This window comes from Ceratotherium simum, chromosome 6, assembly GCF_057802395.1.
Source record: "Ceratotherium simum simum isolate JZ-2026a chromosome 6, ASM5780239v1, whole genome shotgun sequence".
Lineage (NCBI taxonomy): Eukaryota > Metazoa > Chordata > Mammalia > Perissodactyla > Rhinocerotidae > Ceratotherium > Ceratotherium simum.
In genome coordinates, this window is record NC_141905.1 from 23,152,469 (window position 1) to 23,172,692 (window position 20,224).

The following is a 20,224-nucleotide window of genomic DNA, read 5'->3' on the forward strand; positions in this document are numbered from 1 at the left end:
TTCTCTCTTGAAAGAATTTTGGGAGGGGGTGCTGAGAGACTTGGTGAGACAGAGGCCCTCAAACGTCCCCAGCCCAAGGCACAGACAGGGTGCTGCTGGCCCTGTCCAGCCTTTCTCAGCCAGCTCTCTACTCTCCACTCCTGCAGGCTGCCTGCCTGCCTCACTGGGGCCCAGCCTCCTCTTCCTGGGGGAAGGGAGATGCTCTCTTAACCCCAAGGGAACCTCTGCTGTCGTGGAGACAGCTGTGGGCTTCTGGCCCTGGGGCCTTAGGAAGGGGCTGTTCCCTGCCTGAGTTAACAGGCTCCCACTCATCCCCTACCTACTTGGAGGTGGGTGTGGTAGGCAATTACCTTGGCCCTACCTATGCATATAGGTTCCATATTTTCTAGACCCCCCAACACGACACAGAGTCAGGTACAGGGTTTGGGGCTACCTCCATGTATGAGAGGCATCCTAAAAAAGTCTGAATGCCAACATGCTGGAGTAAGATTGCTAACATGTATATAGCCCTTACTATATGCCAGGCCTCGTTCTAAGCACTGTATGTACGTTAACTCACTTAATGCCTATGACGTAGGCATTATTATTATCCCCTCTTATCAAATGAGGCAACCATGGTACAGAGAGGTTAAGTGACTTTTCTAAGGTCACACAGCTGGCTAGGTGGGATTCACACCCAGGCATGCTGCTCCAGAATCCATGCTTTTAACCACTACTCCTCTCTGTGAAATAGCTGAATGGTTTTTGGGAAAAATATTTGAAGTTCGGGCCGACCAGGAAATTGTGATGATCACAGCTGACATGTGCCGAATGCTGACCATGTGCCAGGCTCTCTGCTACTCACCATCCATGGACAGTGAGTACTGAATGAGCTCAAAGACGGGAGGGTGTTTAACCTACCAGCAAGGACAAATCATTGTCAAATACTTAATACCTGCACCGGCAAGCAATTCAGGTGATCTTGACAAGCTCTCTGGCATCATTAACATGTCTTTCCCAGGACTTCATTTCAACCTGCTCATAGAGAGTAGGGGGCAGCCTATGGCTTCCGGGTCAGATATTCTTGTTTGGATCACAATTCTGGCTCTTTTTAGCCAAGTGGCTTTGGTCAAATTACTCAATCTTCCTAAACCCCAGTTTCCTTATCTGTGAAACGGGGTAGACATGGGGCTGGGATCCTCGTGGGATAAGTGAGTTCATGGACGCTCCACGCAGTGCCTGGTACAGAGAAAACACTGACCCAAATATTTGCTGTCATCATGACTGAAAGGAGCCCTAAATCAAATGTTTTCCTAATCCAGACGCCCTGCCCTGCCCTGACCCTGTAAATCTAAATACGCAGACTGATGATACCTGTGCCATCGTTAATTCCTGCCTGTCTGTCTAACCCAGAAGGTATGTACAAGGCTGCGGCTTGCAAGGCTTGCTTACCAAGTTCCATAACCCTCTCGCCCACTTCCCACCAAGTGCCTGCTCTATCTCACTCTCACCCCCTTGAGTCCCCTGAAATCCCTCCTCTGGGGGTGAGAACGCTAAGCTTCATCTTAAAACCAAAGCTCTGGCTTCCTTAATCCTCTTACCTGGCTTTCCTCTCCAGAATTAATTGCTGCTGATGGCTTTATTAACTTCTTGGGCAGCCATGGCATCTTCAGGGCAGCATGGGGCGGTGGGGGCTGTTTTGGCAGGACCTTTACCCCGGGTGCTGGAAGGCAGCACTGTGACAACCCTGGTGCCCATCGGGCGATAACCCTGCAGCCCTGCATCTCCCCAGAGGCTGTGCAGCTCCCCGGGGGACACCTGCAAAGAAGCAGGGCTAGCCAGAGCTCTGTCTACTTCTGCACTACCGAGGCCACCTCCCCACCCCTCGGAGCCTGTCTCTCCTCTTTCGATGGGAATAAGCCCGCCTTGGGGATCTCACGGGGCTGGACAAGGATGGCTGTGCAGAGGGCTGTGTTTGTATGTAGAATTACTGTCATTTCTCACCACAGCATGGGGGCATTCATTTACTTCAAACCCCAAGAGCAGGGACCGTGCATGGTGCATTTATGGAGCCCCAGGCTAAGCACGGAGAGGGCTTGGCACAAGACGCTAATCTTCCCTTGCCCTGAAAATTCCTGTTTAGTATTTTTTATTTTGAGAGGCATTCCCATGCCCACGACCTCATCATTCTTCCTGTAGCCATGAAGGTAGAGAAATGGAGTAGATGCACTGGACTGTGGAAGACATTGATGCTGGACAGGACACAGCCTGCCCAGGGGAGACGGAGGTGAAGGGTGGCGCCCAGGCCCCCATGGCCTTCTCTGGGCAGTCCTCTTTGACTCAGGCACCCTCAAGTGTGGGCTAGGGGATGTGGTCCTGAGATGTCTTAGGTGCTCACAGACCCAGCGAGAAAACCACTGCCATGTCAGCTCTCTTCCCATGTTTGGGACGTTGCTATTTCAAGGGGGAGAGTCTCAGCTTCCTTAACCCCCTCTCCCCTTCAACTGGCTGAGAGCTGGCCCGGGCTCCAACCGGCGAGCAGGCACCTGAAGCTAAACCCAGACAAAGGGCTTGGTCACTATTGTTTTTATTTTGACAGTTAGTTTCTAAACGTGGCAAGGGAGCCTGGTCTGCCAGTTACAGTAGCGATATAAGATATAAAGTTTCCTTTTAAAATTCCCATCTTGAAGTCAAAATAGGTGAGGAACAATACAATCCTAATAGGAGCGGGACTGGCATATGGCAGGGACGAGGAGGACGGGATGCAAATGATGGTAACTGGGAAAGCGCCTTGTCGGCCCTGCGGGGGCCTCGTCACTCCCTCTGCTTCCCGCCTGCACCGCATCTCTGCCCAGCATCCTCTCTGAGGTGCGGGGGTGCTGGAGGGAGCACCCACGCCCCGACCGTAAGCAGCCCTCAGCCACTAATGGATGCCAGGTGCTAAATAAATGCCTCCTCGTCCCTGCCGCTCAGGCTGATGGAGGGGCGCCTTCTACTCTGTCTCCCGGAGCTCCCGGCAGGTCCCCACAGCAGGCACCTTGCTTGACAACACGCTTTTCATCGACCTCCTGCCCGCCGTCTCATTTTCCCACTTCTCTACCCGTGTTTTCAGGGATCCTCCTAAATAAATCGCTTGCACTGGAATCTCTGTTGCAGAGTCTGCATCTGGGAGACCCAAACTCAGACACACATCATTTGATGGAGGCGCCTCCAGCGGCCTCGCCTTTCCCAACCAGGAGCCTCATTAATCCCTCCCCTCCCCTCGCAGACCCCTGTCCCAACCATGCGGAGTTAATCATGGGGCTCCAGACTGGGGTTGTGAGGGGCCAGGCAAGAGAAGCAGCCCCATCTTGAGAGGGTTCTGCCTTGCCTGTCAGGGTCCCACCCTCAGAGCCCCCTGCCATGGGCTGATGCCCTCATCCTCTAGCTCCCTCTCATTTGGACAGGCCTGGAAAGCAGATATCCACCAGCTGGGCCTCAGGCAGCCGTGTCCTTGCACATCTCGGCTCTGTGGGGCAGCCAACGATGAGCTAATCCCACAGAAGAGAGGGAGAAGGAGAGCAGCCTCCTGAGGAGATGAGCAAGAGGCCTGTCCCCCGGGGCTCTCAGGGAACAGAGAGGGCTATGCTGGGGAAGCTCCAGGCTGAGCCAGCCTGGAGACAACAGCACTCTCGTCTCACCCCACCCCTGCCAACTCCAGCCAAACTCCAAAGGAACCCACAACGACCATCGCTGCTTCTGCTTAAAAACAGAGTCCGTGCTCCCCGCAGAAAAGGCGGGAAATAAAGAAAGGGTCACTCCCCCAGCCAGACAGGTCCATTAGTTATAAACTGACATTTTGGTATATTCCCTTCTGTTTTCTGTCTCCTGTGCCTAAAAAAATGTACGTTTTGTTTTTGCCACTGGTTGAGGCCATACCGAACATACCATTTTGTTACTCTTCTAAAAAAATTATTATGTCATAAGCATTTTCACATAGTAATAATTCTTGGGAGAACGCGCGTTTGATGGCTGGGGAGTGGCCACTGACATACTCAGCTCCCTTTTCCAGGGCCCTGAAGCTGTTTCCAAATCTGCCCCCCTCCTCACTGTTCACTCTGGACACCCCAGGGACCATCGCAGCCACGCCTCCCCCCAATTCCTTAGCCTGGGAACGCTGTGTCCACAAACCTTCTGTCACGTGGGCTCCTCCCTACTGTTCTTTTTCTCCAAGAGCAGAGTGAGGCCACTGGATCCCAGGCCTCAGCCCTCAGGGAGCTGGGGGAGGAGAGGGGAACCAGGAGCCACTGGCCCAAGACAACCTACCCCACCTGCTCACTCAGGGTCACTCAGAAGGGGGACGGCTCCCTGTGCTTCAGACCTGACTGCCTGGAGGTCCAAGTCCTGCTTCCAGCACTGGAAGCCATGTAACCTGGGTCTGTCTCCTCCCTGTTGGAGCCTCAGTTTCCTCCTCTATAAAATGGGTGTGTTGGTAAGAGCCCCAGTGGCCTCCTCCATAGCAGTGAATCAGCGGGAGGTGGGTGCGTGAACAGGTTTTGTCCATCAAACAGAGCTGACCGCCAGCCGGTTCCCAGGGGCCTGATGATGAAATCCAGAGCCCTCTTCTGAGCAGGAGCTGACCTGGAGTGCAGAGGCGGCGAGCAGGAGGAAGGAAGCCAAATCCCTCCCCCACAGCCCAGCTCTGCTGAGCTCAGATGTGGGGACGGGGGCTGGTGTCCAGGAGGAAGTCTGTCCCCGGCCTTGACAAGGTGCCCAGCCGTGTGGCCTGGCATTTCAAGGGCGAGGGCCCGCCTGCCCGCCCTCTCTGGGGGAGCCAGCCAGCGTTAACAAATCCCCTGCAATTTGCACCCCTCAATCCCGCCTGCTCGCTGGGCGGCCCGGAGCCGTTTTTCACGCAGAGCTGCACACAGCTTTGTCTTAAGAGAGATGGATCTGGCAGGGTGTCCCTGAATGAGGCCATTTGTCCTCCCGGTGACGGTGATGGGAAGGCAGCTGTGTGCTCTGGGGTGGGTAGAGGCAGAGGGGGATGGAGAGAGGCCACGGGGGGAGGCATGAGTGTGGAGGTAAGAGCCAGGCCTCCAAAAGAAACCAGGAATGTCCCCACCACCGTGGGGGTCTGAGAGCCCCCCATTCCACCAGGTGGCAGCAAGAAGGATTGTTTTCAAAGAGAGAGCAAAATGGTTAATGACTTGCCTTCTCCTGCTTAAGGAGTCTGGGTAGAAGTGGTGAAATGATCTGGCTAGGCTCTCATGCCTGTGTCCCATCCCAACCCTCTGACAGAAGTGGTTGACAGAAGTCAGGGTCTGTCTCTGAGCCCTGGGACTGCTGCATAAGTTGCTGCAGAAGCCCCCTGGGATTGAGGGCTCCAAAGAGGTATCCAGCCTCTCCTGAGCCCCTCCTGCGTGGACACAGGCCACAGACCAAGAGGGGTGAGGCAGGGGCCCCATCGCATTCCTGATTCTTCACTCCCAGGCTGGCCGGGGGCCCAGGGCACGTCTCAGTTCCCTTCCCGTGGTCTGCTGTCGGCTCCTCTGGGGGCTGTCAGCACATCAGAGAAACCAGACCAAGCAGATGTTTGTTGACACACAGCAAGCGATCCATTCTGCTTGGGTTTCCACTCCTGGTCTCAGGGCTTGGGCTGCTGTGTCAGGATGTGAGGGTGTGCTTAGAATGGAGGTCAGAAACACACGTGTCCACAGGGCCCTGCGGGTTTCCAAATGCGGGAAACACTTGAGGTGTAAGACAATGGGGGAAGCACAGCACTTGTCCGAGGGGTCAGCCACCACCCAGTAAGTCGAGGGTTGTGAGTCCGAGGTTCCCATTCGACGGAAGCCAGACATTTGACAGTGCAATCTCCCAAAGAGCAAATGTTGGCACCTAATGTACATTTTTGAAAACCACTGAATAGTCGGACCTCAGATGTCTGCGGGCCATATCCAGCCCACAGGCCGGCGATGGACAACCACCCTCCACTGCTCATCCCTAAGGAAGGCTGGCCTTCCCTCCTCGGAGGTTTCAAGGGCTGCCTCTTCCAGCCCTGACCTCTCTTCTGAGTCCACTGGTTCCTTCTGCAAATGCCTGCTGGCCGCCTCTCCCAGGAGGCCCCTGGGACGCCCCGGCACCTCCCACACCTGCTGCTCTCTCCACAGTCTCCACTCTGCCAACAGCCCCACGCCTCTCATCTCCCAGACGAGAGCCCACAGCCATCACTGACCTGCCTCAAGCAGACAGGAGGGGCGTGAGGAGGGCAGCGGGCACCAGGCTCTCGTCTGGGCTGTGCCCTGTCTCGCTGTGACCTGGGGCAGGTCCCCGCTTCCCCGGGCCCCAGGCTCCCCATCCCTTGGGTTCTGACATTCCCTATTCTACTATTTTAACACACCGCTGGGCTGCTCACAGGGGTCAGCTGAGGGGACAGAGAATTATCCGAGCGTGGATAGTAGCTGAGGCACGTAGAGGGCTCTTGGGGACTCTGGACATGGCGACTGCCTGGTGCTTGGCGCCCACGTAGCCAGCAGGCGTGGGCCTGCTCGGTGCCGAGGAGGCTGACATTTCAGCGCTGCCTGCCAAGTTGCTGAGGGCTGGCAGGCAGTGGCAGGTGGGGGTGGGGTGGGCATGCTGTGGCTCTGGGGACGAGGGGAGGCACAAGGCAGGTGACCTTCTGTACGGAGGCAGGGGAGGGCGAGCTGGCCCCCCAGGACCTTCCTGACAAGGAGGCTCCCGTAAGTGTGTGCGCGTGTGCACGTGCTCCCGTGTGCGAGCACACAGGCTAAAGGCTGCGCCAGAACAAAGAGCTGGGGGCTGGGTATCTGAGGGGCCCACGTGGAGACGCCTGACTGGGCGGTTTGCTGCAGTGTCTGCTCTGTGCTCATGCTCTGTCTCTGTCTCTCTCTCATACACACACACACACACACACACGCCGCACAACACTGCCCCCAGGCCTGAGCTCCTGCTCCAGAGCCCACCAGTGCTGGTGCACACAGCCCAGCCCAGCTCACCGCCATCTCTCTTGACAAAGCACCGCTCCTCCCTGCATGATCTCATCCCACCGGCCCTCGTCTGGCCCCAGCTTGGCCTCCTGACAAGAGAGACAGACAGGGAGATGGAGCCGGAGAAGGGGTGGGGGAGACAGAGGGGGAGAGAAGGGGAGAGGCACCCCCAGGCGCACATACATACACACAGACACATAGAGACATGCACACAGCCCCTCGACATACACACAAACATGCACACAGACACGTACCCCCCACAGGTACACAAACACACAGACATGGTCACCACCACACACACAGACACACAAAGACATGCACACAGCCCCTTGACACACACACACAGACACCCACACAGATACTGCACTCCCACAGATAGACACACACACAGACATGGTCACCCCCCACACAAACACACAGAGACATGCATATAGCCCCTTGACACACACACATGCACACACACAGACACAGACACTTACCCCCCAGATACACATACACACAGACATGCTCACTACCACACACAGACACAGAGACATGCACACAGCCCCTTGACACACACACACCACACACACACACACACACACACACAGGGAGAAAGTCTGAGAGGCAGCAGGGAAGAGAAAGACAGACAGACATACAACATCAGAGACCCTCAGAGAGAGAGGAGAGGGAGACACTGGGAGGGTAATCACAAGCAGTCAGACAGAGTGGGAGCCCAGAGAGACTGAAGGACAGGAGGGGAGAGAGGCAGCACGGGCTGGCTGCAGGAGCTCTGAGGACAGAGCATGTTCTAGAACTGCAGAGGCCTGGCTGGGCCCAGCTGTGGCCAGTGTGGCCACTATCCACACACATCTGAGGCCACGGGGACCCTCACTGCTGCCCCCAGAGGTGGGGTTACGGCAGGTCATGCACTCACTCACAGAGCCTCGGGGAGAGAGAGCAGTGGGAAACAGCCTTGCTGGGGCAGAAAGGGCCTTAGAGAGGTCAGGAACCCTGTGGGAAAAGACAGACAGAAGAAGAGAAGGCAGGCTGGAAAGTAATATTTACTCGGCACCCACTGTGCGTCAGGTGTGAGCCGGGCCCCTCACCTCCACAATTAGGGAATCACATCTAATCCTCACAGGCAGCCTGTGAGACAGGCACATAATCCTTCTTTACAGCTGAGGCCACGGCTCCAGGAGGCGGGCAAAGTGGTGAAGATGGGGGCCAGTGCTGGAGCTGCCTCTGGACCTTGGGGTCACCACTCTGCTCCTGTGGTCTCCACCCCTCTCACGGTCCAGCCTGCCCCCAGCAGGCACTTTATCTCACCAGTGAAACAGCAGCTGAAGTCTTCCCCCTCAGACTGGTGCCCTGCCTTCCCAGAAGACGGCCCAAGCAGGGGGATGGCTGGGATCCTGAGAGCCGTGGGGCCCACACTTCTTGACAGGGTGGGGGCGGCCTGTGAAAGGTGGTTAGTCATGGCTGTTGGTGCTGACGAGGGTTTGACTCCTAATAAGGGAATTCAAGTGATAGCTAAGCCACAGGCATTGCTGGGCCTCAGTGTTCTCAGCTGCAGAATGGGTACTGAGAACTCACCTCAGGGGCCTAGGGCATATCATGTGGTGTCATAGACACAACGCATGGGAAAGGGCTCTATAAACTGTAAAGAGCTGTGCACAACTTGGGGTGCAGATGGAAGAAAGAACAAATCCCTTGTTTCAGGAGAAGAAGTGATGCTGGAAATACCACTTAGAGGAGAGCAGGGCCGTGCTAGAGCGACTTGAGCAAAGTGAAGGGCTCTCTCAAATAGAGTAGCTTCCCAGATCCTGCTCCAGAAGAACAGAGGCCTCCTAAATCTAAGTCTCCAACCAGCCTCAGAGTCAGCTGTGATGGAGTGGACAGAGCCTTAGGCCTGGAGTCAGCGGGCCATGAATTCAAGTCCCAGCTCTGTCATGCATGAGCTGTGTGACAACAGGCAAGTCACAAGACCTCTCTGAGCTTCAACTTCCTCATTCATAAATGTAGATAATACCCTGTGTCTCACAAAGCTGGGCATTGCAGCAAATATGGGAAGGCATCCAGCACATACCAGCAGGGGCATAAGACCCCCAAGGGAGGGCTGCACAGGGACCTGAGCCTCTCCTCTCCCACTGCGGAGCAGCTGGGGTTTCTGGGACAGCCCATCCTCCTGTTTTCCTCCTCTCCGTCTCACCATGCCTTCCCTGTCTTGGTTTTGCTTCTTATATATCCCCTGGATTCATCCCTTTCTCTCCACTCCATTCCACAGGAAGTGGAACCTTCCTGGTCCAGCCACCATCATCCTGACATCCTCAGCAATCTGCCAACCGACTCTCTGCATCCACGCGCACCCCCACCCCCCTTCCCATGCAATCTGCTCTTCTTTTGTAGCTGGAGCAATCTTTGCAAAATGAGAATTTAGCCATGTTATGGTTATTCTTAGGACAAAGACCACAACCCTCAAGACAGACTCTGTGTATCTAACTGCTGCTGACTTCTGCCTCTGGGCTCTGGAACCATTGCCCTTCTTCTAGTTCTGCTAAAAAGCCATGCTTCTTTCTACCTCAGGGCCTTTGCACAGGCTGTTCCCTTTACCTGGGAAGAAGCTCTTTCTCCTTTTCTTCACCTACTCAACTCTTACTCAACCTTCGGGTTTTGGGGGGCCCTTCCCCCATCCCTGAGTGGTCTCAGGGCAGCCCTGACTTTTCCTTCACCGTGCTCATCACAGCTTGAATTTACATACATGCACATATCACAGCTTGAGTGCACACACTTACACTTGTGATTACTTGATCGAAGTTTTTCTCTCCCTCTAGACCAGGGGTAAGGAAACTACCGCCTATCATCTGCTTTCATAAAGAAGGTTTTGTTGGAACGAGCCTGCTCATTTGTTTACGTATTATCTACGTTTGCTTTCGCATGGCCTGCAAGGCCGAAACTATCTACTATCTGGCCCTTTACAGAAAAGGTTGCTGACCCTGCTCTAGGTTGTAATTTTCCCGAGGCGGGACCACGTCTGTTTTACTCCTTATCACAACCCCGCCCTGGCCGGTGCCTGCACAGAGTGGGCGCGCGGTAGAGATGTGGACGGATAGGTTTTTTGGATGAGGAGCCATTTTTACCCTGTCAAAACTGTATTGACATAAATTATTATTAAAACCGCAGATTCCATCAGGAATAGACGTCACTTATGAGATTCCAAGACCATTTTCTGGCAAGCAGTTCAATGCAATAGCGATATCCCAACACGGGCTGGCGCGTCAAAGATCTCAGAGGAGCTATTGGCTAATGAGACCGTCACACACCTTTTATGGGTGACCTGTAATCCGTGCACACAGACTGTGAACATACGCAGAAGGGAACGCAACCCCCCCCTTTAAGAGATTATGGGCTGAGCAGATTTAGGAAAACACGTCATCCTTTAAACATTTTCATTAAGGCTGTTTCTATATATACTCCAAAGAACTGATGGATGAATTCAGAGAAAACGTCCTTTTTATTGTTATACAGAGACAATAATTGATTTTTTTCTTTTTCAATGAATTGTTCTGACTTGATAAAGAATGTTAACAACATCTAGACACTGTGCTTGGAGCTGTATATTTCCAGAACTTACAACAACCCCTGCAAGGTTAGGTCTCACTGTCATTCCTGCCTTCCCGGGGAGATAAACTGAGGCTCAGAGACCACACTCAGCAAGTGACAGGGCTGGGTTGTCACAGGGCTGTGGGAGTTCAAGCTTACACTGCACCCCCCACTTCAGCAAGGTAATCAGGATGATGGGAAAAGTACAACTGTATCTTTGCTGTGCTTAAAGCTCTCACAGACAGAAAGCTGCCTGGCACCTTCCATGGCCTCTGTTTAATATGGGTCAGGAGGTCCCCAGTGGTGACCAAGTTGCCATCGAGAATACTACTCAGAGCAGGCTTTTAGAACTCTGAATGTACTTAGTCATTTTTGTTTTAATTTGTGTTTTATTTTAAATAAACATTTCTTTGAATGGAAACAGTGGAATGTCAGGGTTAAGGATGCTGACCCTGGAGGACAGGCCTGGGCTTAAATCCTAGCTCTGCCACTTTGCAGCTGTGTGACCTGGGGAAATCTCTTCAGTTTCTCTGAGCCTCAGTTTCCTCGTCTGTAAAATGGGGATGACCACAGTGCTTATGCCAACAGGTCACTGTGGTGAAGACATGAGACGATGCCCGCCTCCCCTTAGCCTGTTGTTGAGTGTGGTGTGCCTTGGGCCCCTCGCTGGCCCTGAGGTGCCCCTGCAGGTAAGAACACTTCCTGAGCCGAGGGATAAGCCCACCCGGGGGCTCCAGAGCCCAGAGCTCACGCCACACCTGGACGAACCGAGGCGCCGGCCGACAGGGTGGCGGACGGCCCTGGGTTCGAGTTCGGTCCCCTCCCGCCTCCCGGTGACATCCGTGAGCCCCGCGGCACCTACCGGCAGACTTTGGAGTGAACTTGTCTCGGTTCGCGGCGCACACGGCCAGTAGTCTGTAGCCGAGGTCCAGGTCGAACCCTTGCTGTGCTGCCACTCGACTGACCACCTGCCAGCGAGAGGGGAGGAAGGGCAGGGTGAGTCACTGCCCGAACCAGCCTCTGAGCCCAGAGCGATGGATGCGCCCATTTTACAGGTGAGAGGGGTGAGGCGGGCAGGCTAAGGCAGGTCCCCAAGATCAGGCAGAGCTGGACTCACACTGTACCTCGTTCAGTCACTCAGCAAACACTGATAAGCACCTCCTCCGTGCCAGGCCCTGGGATCCCGGCCACCGTCCTCAGGGTTTCCAGTCTGGTGGTGGGCCTGACCCCAAAGTCCAGGCCCTCCGCTTTCAAGGGCTCAAATCTGGCCACATTCTAGAAGTTGGCTGGGGATGCTGTACCATCATGTTTTGGACAGCCCCAGGCCAGGATCTCCGCTCCACTAGTGCAGCTCTTCAAGCTTCCTTCCCAGTCGCTGGACCCCGGAAAGCCTCCCACGCCCACTGAGCTCCTGCACCCACCACGGCGGGGTGCTCGCTACCCTTACTACTCCTGGCACGGTCCCCACCCAGCGCCATGGGCTCCTCCTGAGTCAGAATCTGCACTAAGGAGAGCGCTGATTGAGGACACGTTGCTCCTGCCACTTCACCTTGGAGCCGCCTCCCCAGGCCTCCCCAGACGGACACGCCTGACGCTCCTCAGCGCTCAGCTCCGTGCCAAGCGCCCTGCGGTCTCAGCCCCTCGCCCAGAAACGGCACAGCTCCATGCCCAGCCTGGGGCCCGTCTCCAGCACCAAGCACCGGCTCCACGCACAGGAGGCTTCCGCAAAAGCGTTGGTGGGAGTCTGCCAACAGCTGTGTATTTGGAGCCCGGAGGTCCACCCATCTCCTTGTGAACCTCAGACGTGTGGGCCTGAGGGTGAGAGGCAAGGGACCCGGAGGGCCGTCAGTCCCCGGGGGGCAGTGTGGGACGGGGTGCTCCCGGGCCCCACGGACGGTTCTGCAGGCTCAAGCCATCAGCCTTCATGTCTTCGCTGCCCGTTCCCAGGTGTCCCGCCACCGCCAGATCTGCTCCCTCCTGCCCGCCTTCCTCATTAACAGCAGCAAAATTAGGTTTCCTTATTAAGGAGGAAAGGCCTTGGAAATGGAGTCATTGTAGGAAGCAGCTGGGCGGCCACGGCTGGCTGGGAAAGGAGTGCTCCTAGATGAGGGGGCTCGTTCTTCTGAGAAGGGAAGACTGTGGTCAAGCCCCAGAGAAGGCCTGCTCCCGAGGCGCGCGGAGGCCTCGGAGGGCCCAGCCCTGCAGCTACTGGAATGTTCCCCATTATCTGCTTTCTACTGCAGGGGTTCATGATAAGGGCTTTAGGGCTAAACGAGGGAAACTCACTAATCTAGGCCAACCCTCTCATTTAAGAAATACAGACACTTGAGGCCTGAAGAGAGTGTCCATGATGAATCAGGGAGGAGCCAGTGGATCCTCCCTTCCTAGGACCACCAGAGCCTCTTGGAACAGGCCCCGCCTCCCCGTCCCCATCTCCTGGGAACCCCCTGTGCAGGGAGGGGAAGGACTGTCTCAGGTTAGAAGGTGTGCTCAGCTCCTCTGTAAACGGAGGCCCCTGGTTGTAGAAGTCTTCGCTTCCCCCAGGCCTCCTCCCGGCGGGCTCTATTCACCCCTGTACCGTGCTTCTCATGGCACCTTCCCCCCATACACACACCGCGGCCCAGAGTCTCTGGCCCACCCCAGGGCAGGGGCCTCCCCACTGTTAGTCTCACTGTCCAAGCAGGAGAAGCAAGGCCCCTAATTCTTTATGGCCTGTTGAATATTTCAGGTCTGGAGACAGACACTCTGCAGAGCAAGGAGAAGGATTCTGAAAGCGTCACTTCAGCTCAGATCTTGACTGTGGTGCCCTTCCTCTTTGGCAGCAGAGCCTTGGGGTGGATGTGAGTGAGCACAGAGTTTGTTTGGACTGGTGCATCAGTGAGGCTGCTGTTTGTGGGAAACTGCGACATGGGCAAGTAGTATAACAAGAACGCTGGCTCCCGGGTATGAGAGCTAAGTGAATGCTTTGTAAGCAGTGAAGCACCAAATTCTCACAAAAGCTCTGAGCTAGGCAGCATTGTTATCTCTGTTTTACAGATGAGGAAGGAGGATGAATAACAGCCCCAGGTTATGAAGCTTGTCTGTGAGAGAGCCAGGAGGTGATCCCAGGCCGGCAGGCTGCAAAGTCTGGGCTCTTTCCATGAGAGCAGTTCTTTTTCAGCCCACAAAGGGTTAAGGCCATAACTCCCAACCTGCAGGAACCCTCAGGCCCTGGGTTGAGGGCAGGAAGGCAAAGGTCCCTCTGTTTGGCCGATACTGGCTGATCCAGTTGCTCTGGTTTAAAAAAAAAACCTAGCTAAATTGAGCAACAGAGGCCTGGTGCGGGTACAAGGTCTGTCCTGCAGGCCTGGGAGTGGCTGCTTGTCACCAAGTCCCCTGAGCCCCAGTGTTCAGAAGGGTCATTGGCTCCAACAGCCTCCTTTCACCAAGGCCCAGAGGGGGTAGGGCCTTGCTGAAGGCCACACAGCACAGATGTGGCAAAGTGGGCTCAGCTGGACCCTGCGACCCTTGGTTGTCTCATATGCACCCCCTGGCTTCCTCCAGCCCAGCCTGAGGACCTCCAGGAAGTCCTGTGAGGTAGGTCTGACCTCACAGGTGGGGAGGACGGGCTCACTGAGGACTCTGTTGTGTTTCTGAGCGGGCCGCTCCCACTCCACTGGGCATGGCGCCCTCAAGTGAAGGTCCCGCGGGGCGGGCAGATCCCTCCTCCACAAGGATCTCCTCCACACAGGCTGGGGTGAGCAGCTGGGGGGCTGCTGCCCTCTGCTGGCTACCCAGGCCCAGCCAGCTTGGCCGAGCCTGCAAGGTGCTCCTGGCGCTGCCCTGCAGGGCCTGGCTGTCTGACACCTGGACTCCGGGTCCCAGGAGAACATACACTCAGGGAGTCCAGTCCCTCATGCCACAGAGAGGGAAACTGCAGCCCAGACACGAGAGAGGGTGCATGCTCAAGGTCCTGTGGCCAGTTACCTTAGTCTCATAAAGGGAGTGTGTTGCCTTGAAAAGTGGTGAGCCTCGTGGCCACGGAGCAGGACTGGTTGTGTGGGAGACATTAGAGAAGGGGTTTTTGCTCTCCACGGGGGGTTGGACCCTGATATCCTCTGAGGCAGTGAGGGGAACTGAAGGCACGCTGGGCCTGTGCTCCAATCCTGTTCCACCCTACACTGTGCAACCTAAGGCAAGTTACTTGACCTCTCTGAGCCTCAGGTTCCTCTTCAGTAAAGGTGCAAGGCCGTCCCCCATTTCCAGGGTTGTGTGTCATGGGCTCTGACAGTTCTGTGTACCCCAGTTCTGTCTCAAGACTGTACCCTAAGCCCCTCATGGCAGAGCCCACATTTCCCTCTTTGCTACATTCTCAGTGCAGGGGTGGGCAGGTATTTGGGGTGGTTGCTGCTGCTGCTGCTTTGGAGTCAGGCATGAGATGGGGTTCTGGTTCTGCCACTTACTAGTTGCTTTACCTCACCTAAGTGACCTAACCTCTCTGGGCCTCAGGTTCCCCATCTGTGAAATGGGTACCAAATGCCCTTCTTGCAAGAACGCCAGCCAGGAGCAGGCCCACAGCTCAGCGAATGCTGCTCGTGCACATGCACCCCCGGCTTCGGCAGTGACTGCCTCAGGCTGTGGGCGCCCTCGCTGGGCGACGGAGGGCACTGCTGATGCGCGAGCTCTTCTGTTGCCCTCTCCACCGCCTTGGGCCTGTCTCCCCTCTCCTGTACTCTGGCCACCTGAGCCTTCCTTCTGTTCCTTGAGCACATCAAGCATATCCCACCTCAGTGAGGAAGGAAGAGTCCAGAGAGGCCTGATTTTGAGGGGGACACCCAGAGAGCGGGCTCAGCCCTGCCGCTATGGGAGGGGCCGGGAGTGCGCTGCCAGCGCGGTCGGGAAGGATCTGGTTCAGAAGAGGAAGTGCTGCCCGGGCTGACACCCTTGGTTGAGGCTCTGGGGCTCCTGCACTGTGGCAGCCTGGGGTCAGAGTGTATGAAGGGGAGGGGAGGCAGGGGGCTGCCAGTGGCTTCAAGGGCTCTTCACCCAGGACCTGGCCCGGGGGCCAGAGCCTCTCACTTGAATAGTGCCTGAGCTGCTTAGAAGCCAGTATGGCAAAATGTGTCCATTCACTGCCGGACGCTAAGTGGTTTTTAATTTATATCCTCCCAGTAAGCCGGATCCAGAGGAATTTGTTCCCAGAGGTCACCACCCAGGGGACTGCGGCAAGCTGGAGTGCTCAGGCTGTCACCTGGATCGGGGGTACGTGTGTACGTGTGTGGGGGGCTTGGCAGCCTCGCCCTGCCTAGGGCCCGTGGGATCTCTGACCTCCCCCACCCCAGCCCTCCCCACGTGGCACGGCTGGGGTTGAGGGTGCCCAGGGGGACGGGAGGACCGGCGGCAGGGCCTTGGGGCTCCTGGGGGTCAGGGGTACCAGCCTGGGACCGCTGCAAGCTGCTCCCCCCTCAGTTGCCTTGTTTGTAAAACAGGGGTGCCGCTCCCTTCCCTGCTGACCTTGCAGGGTCCTCAAGGATGCCAGGAGGCAGTGCCCAGGAAAATGCCCTGGGCACCGAGGTGTCTTCTATGACTTGCCCACCCCACCCTTTCCTGCTGCTGGTTCTACGGAGCTCCAAGGGACAGTGAGACTCGGGTCTCTGCAACCGTGGCCAGTGGGCCAAGGGCCCCCTTCCGGACAAGCAGCAGGCTCAAAGCCAGCCGGGTCATTAGGCATGCCAGGCAGGGATGCAGTCAGGACCCCCCCAGGGCTCACAGCCAGCCATTCAACCAAGCGTATGCCTGAAGCTGGGGCGCAGTGAGGAGGGGCCCAGGAGAGCTGCTCTGGGCCTTCATCCACACAGCTTCCCTGCCTGGGAAGCCACGGCCTCTTTGCTGTCCAGTCAGATCCTACAAGGCCCTCCCTGGTTCCCTCCTCCAGGAAGACCTCTGCAATCCTCCATCCTACCCTCCAAGGCTGCTCCCCTTCAGACCTCTTGTCCTCACACAAACCATATCCCATCACTCACCCGCTAAGACCCTTCAACGGCTCCCCACGCCCTTCAGATAACATCCCAACTCTTCTCACTTAGACTGCAGGCCTGGGGTCAGCTGGTTTCTCCTTCCCTCTGCAGCCCCATCTTGCATCTCTCTCCCTCTTGTGCTCTGGCCGTCTGAGACTTCTTTCTGTTCCTTGAACAAAGCAAGCCTCAGGGCCTTTGCACTAGCAGTTCCCTCTGCCTGGAGCACCCTTCCCTCTCACCTTCCTAAGGCTGACTCCTTCTTGCCATTCAGGTCTCAGCTGGAGGTCACCTCCTCGGGACACTTTTCCCGACCACTGCCAGGCTGGTGTATGTCCTTATTTCCTCCTTTATGTGTTTGGCGTCAGCTTCCCCCACTGGGAGGTAAGCTGCTGGAGGGAGAGAGGTCCATTGTGTTCACTGAACTTCCTTTGGTCACGGCAGGGACTCCATGAATGTTTGTTGAATGAATAGATGAATGATGGGGCCAGGGCAGGGCCAGTTACGGGTCATCTCATGCCCTGCAAATCCAGCCCGTCCAGCCTGGCCAGGGCCATTGTCTGATTCAGCCTCAAGTCCCCATGTCCCAGGCAGGGCCAGGCTCGGGGCAGGGTGCTGGGGGATCGTGGCAGCCAGTCTGGCCACGTGTTGTGTGTGGTCCCCACCTCCTCCTTCACTATGGCTGCTGGCAGCTGTGAGGGGCGTGAGGGGGCCTCTGGTAACATCTGTCCCTGCCTGCAGGGCTTAGCCCGAACCAGGATCCCCACAAAGAGGATTAAGGGAGCTGGTGGAGGGTGGGGGAGCCCAGTGGGCTGGAGGATGAGGAGGTGGGCAGGGCAGGTGGCTGCCTGATTTGGCCTGGTAGCCCCAAGGGAACCAGATGGTGCTGGCTTTGGACAAACGGAGCAGCCCTGGGAGGGTCTTGGCTGCACCCCTGCCTGGCATCCCTAATGACCAGGAGCATCCTCCCTTGAGGCAGATGGGTCTGGGCTTGAGTCCCAGGTCTACTTCTAACTTGCTGTGCGCCCTGGCAAAGTCAGCCACGACAAGTCTCAGTTTCCTCCTCTGTACAACGGGGAAGCTGGCAGACCAGCCTCCGAGAGCGGGCGTGAGGAGTCAGGGAGAAGGCACACACAGCGGGGCACACTCTGCGTGAGGCACAGAGGGGTGCTCTGTAACGATGGCCCATGTTAACGTCACCATTCCCTTCGCTCCAGGCCAGGGCTGTGACGGGCCTTTCGCCTCCCTGCTGTCTCAGGCTTTTCAGGAAACATGGCACCCTTGCACTTTACCTACCATTCCTGCCTGGCCAGGCATCCATCTTGGCCCCTCCTCTCCGCGCCTTGGGGTAGCCGGGCTCCCCAGCAATCTGTTTACTCACATTCCCTTCAAAGCTGATTCAGGGCCCTCTGAGCAGCTGCCCTCACTGGCCGCCAAGGCGCCCTCACACTTAACGGATACAGGTTGTGTGGCTGGGGACACTCACAGCCTGTGAGCTCCTTCCATTTGGCCATCAGAAGGCAAGTTCCCAAGCTTGGCAAATCATGCCGCAAGCGCTGGGCCTCGCCTCTGCCCAGCCTGTGTCCTAGACTCCAACCACGCCGAGTTAACTTCAGCCCTCTGTGTTCTGTGGTACCTCTGGGCCTTTGCACGTGCTGTTCCATGTGCCTAGAATGTTCTCACTCTCCTCAGCTGCTTGGTAACCCCTGCCGATGTGGAAGTGGCTTTTCTTAGTTCTCTGCGACCCACTCCACCTCACAGGCTTCTATTCTCTGTGCTGCTTCATCTTGCACACAATGCTCTCAGCCATCTCCTTCCACATCTGTCTCCCCCACTAAAGAGGGAACCAGGCTTGGCAAAGTCTGACTCATCTTTGGTTTCCCAGGACTGACAGAGGGATTGTACATGATAAATGAGGGATCAATCAGTGTGTATTTGGATAGATGGATGGATGTAATAGGAGCTCAATAAATGCTCATATGAATGGATGGATGACTGTAAACAGAGCTCAACAGATGTTTACCTCAGTGAACAAATGAAGGGCTGGAGAAACAGATGGCTGAAAACCCTTCAAGAGTCTCTCTGCTTTGCTTTTGATGGAACATTTACCTCCATCAGACTTGGAACTCCCCAAAGTAGGCCCTGTCTTTCTCATCAAGTGTGGGGAACCCACATCATCCCTGGGGACCACGTCTCCCCAACAGACCATGTTCCCAGAGTGTGTGGGCATGTCAGGGGTGCACAAAGAAGGGCTACCCTTCCAGCACCGGTGTCACCCTATCTCTCATCCCCCCATATCTGTGGCCTCCCGGACCTGGACAGGCACGCTAGTCCCCAGCTGTCCTCCCTGGGCGTGAGCACAGGCAGGGACAATGCGGACTCACCGTTAAACAGCCCATGAGGCTCTGCTCGAAGGGCCTCTGGAAGGCTCGCGGGTCTCCACACCAGTCCAGCAGCTCTGTGGCAGCATTGTGGAAGTTGGCAGGGTTCTGTAAGTGCTGCGGGACAGGGAAAGAAGGCAGTATGAGGCTCCAGGAATGAGCCAGCACAGGTAGCATTGGGCATCTGGGGTGGCAAAGACCCCAGGCCTCATTGCGATGGGGGAGACTCGCAGAAAGGGACAGGCCAGGATTAACAAGCTTTCCCCAACTCCCTCTATCTCCCTTCCCTCTGCATCTCCACCCCACCCCACTCCCTGGCAGGATGGGGATTATCAGCCCCATTGCAGAGGAAAACCAAGGTCTAGAAAAGGGTAACGATATTAGATATTAGTGTTTTCTGGATGCTGGCAGTGGGGGGAGGTGGACCCTGCAGGGTTCAGGAGGCGGCATATGGCTCCCGCACTTGGGAGTTGGCTCTCCCTGAGCCAGGACAGGCTGGGCCTGGAGATTCCTTCTGGGTGAGGCCCCCTGCTAAGCCCACCACCACAGCCCAGGTCTGGACGCCCACCAGCTCTGGCTTCAGGGCTGGCTCTGCCATAGCCAAATAGGGTGGGGGGCCTGGGGGGACAGAAAGAGGCCACCAGGCCAAACCCAGCTGGGAAGGGGAACCAAGCACGCTGTGCCCAAGTTAGTGTCACACCGTGGCTTAGTGACTCCAGCTCCCCAAACCCAGATTTCCTGGGCCCAGGCTGGCTTGGTTCAGGGGCTGCTGGCATTGGTGGGAGGGGTCCCAGCCCAGAGCTCAGGCACCTCCCTGTCAGGGGATCTGAGTCAACAGAGACCGAAATCTGGCGCCAAGGCCTCTAGATCCTGCTTCAGACCTAGGCCACGGGGCTGAGGGGTGGGGGGTGGCTTCCACGGCCACTCCTCCTTCTTTAACTCGGATCCGTGTCTTCTCGGGCTGTGCCAGTCAGGCACTGAGCCTAGGGTCCCAGAGCAGGCTGGGGCGGAGCTGGGACTGCAGTGCTAGGCGTGAGCCTGTGGGTCCTCCAGTGGGACACATAAAGGGTGTCCCCACGAGTCAGAGTGTAAGCCAGCTGCAAAAGACATGGTGGCAACTTCTGAGGTCCCTGTGGCCTTGGTGCTGGGAGAGACAGGGAACAGCAGCTACTAGGGCAGTCGCTCCTGTCCCCACTTGCAGTGTGAGTCGGCCTCAGAGCCCAGGCAGGGAGGGGTGTTAGGAGCTGCCAGGTCCTAGACCTGGGAGGGAAGCAGAGTATGCTGTGGGGCCCTGGGGTCATAC

At 56.6% G+C, this 20,224-nt stretch overlaps 1 protein-coding gene across 5 annotated transcripts in view; it reads right to left on the reverse strand.

Annotated features, from left to right (window-relative positions):
- The window catches only part of ZMIZ1 (zinc finger MIZ-type containing 1), a 236,979-nt gene that overhangs the window by 87,094 nt on the left and 129,661 nt on the right, over positions 1–20,224 (reverse strand). For all 5 annotated transcript variants that reach the window (XM_087431979.1, XM_087431980.1, XM_087431981.1 and 2 more), the window contains 2 exons: positions 18,925–19,038; positions 11,410–11,515 (listed from right to left, as the gene is read on the reverse strand). In XM_087431979.1, coding sequence (XP_087288105.1) covers positions 11,410–11,515; positions 18,925–19,038 — 220 coding nt within the window. The remainder of the gene's footprint in view (positions 1–11,409; positions 11,516–18,924; positions 19,039–20,224) is intronic.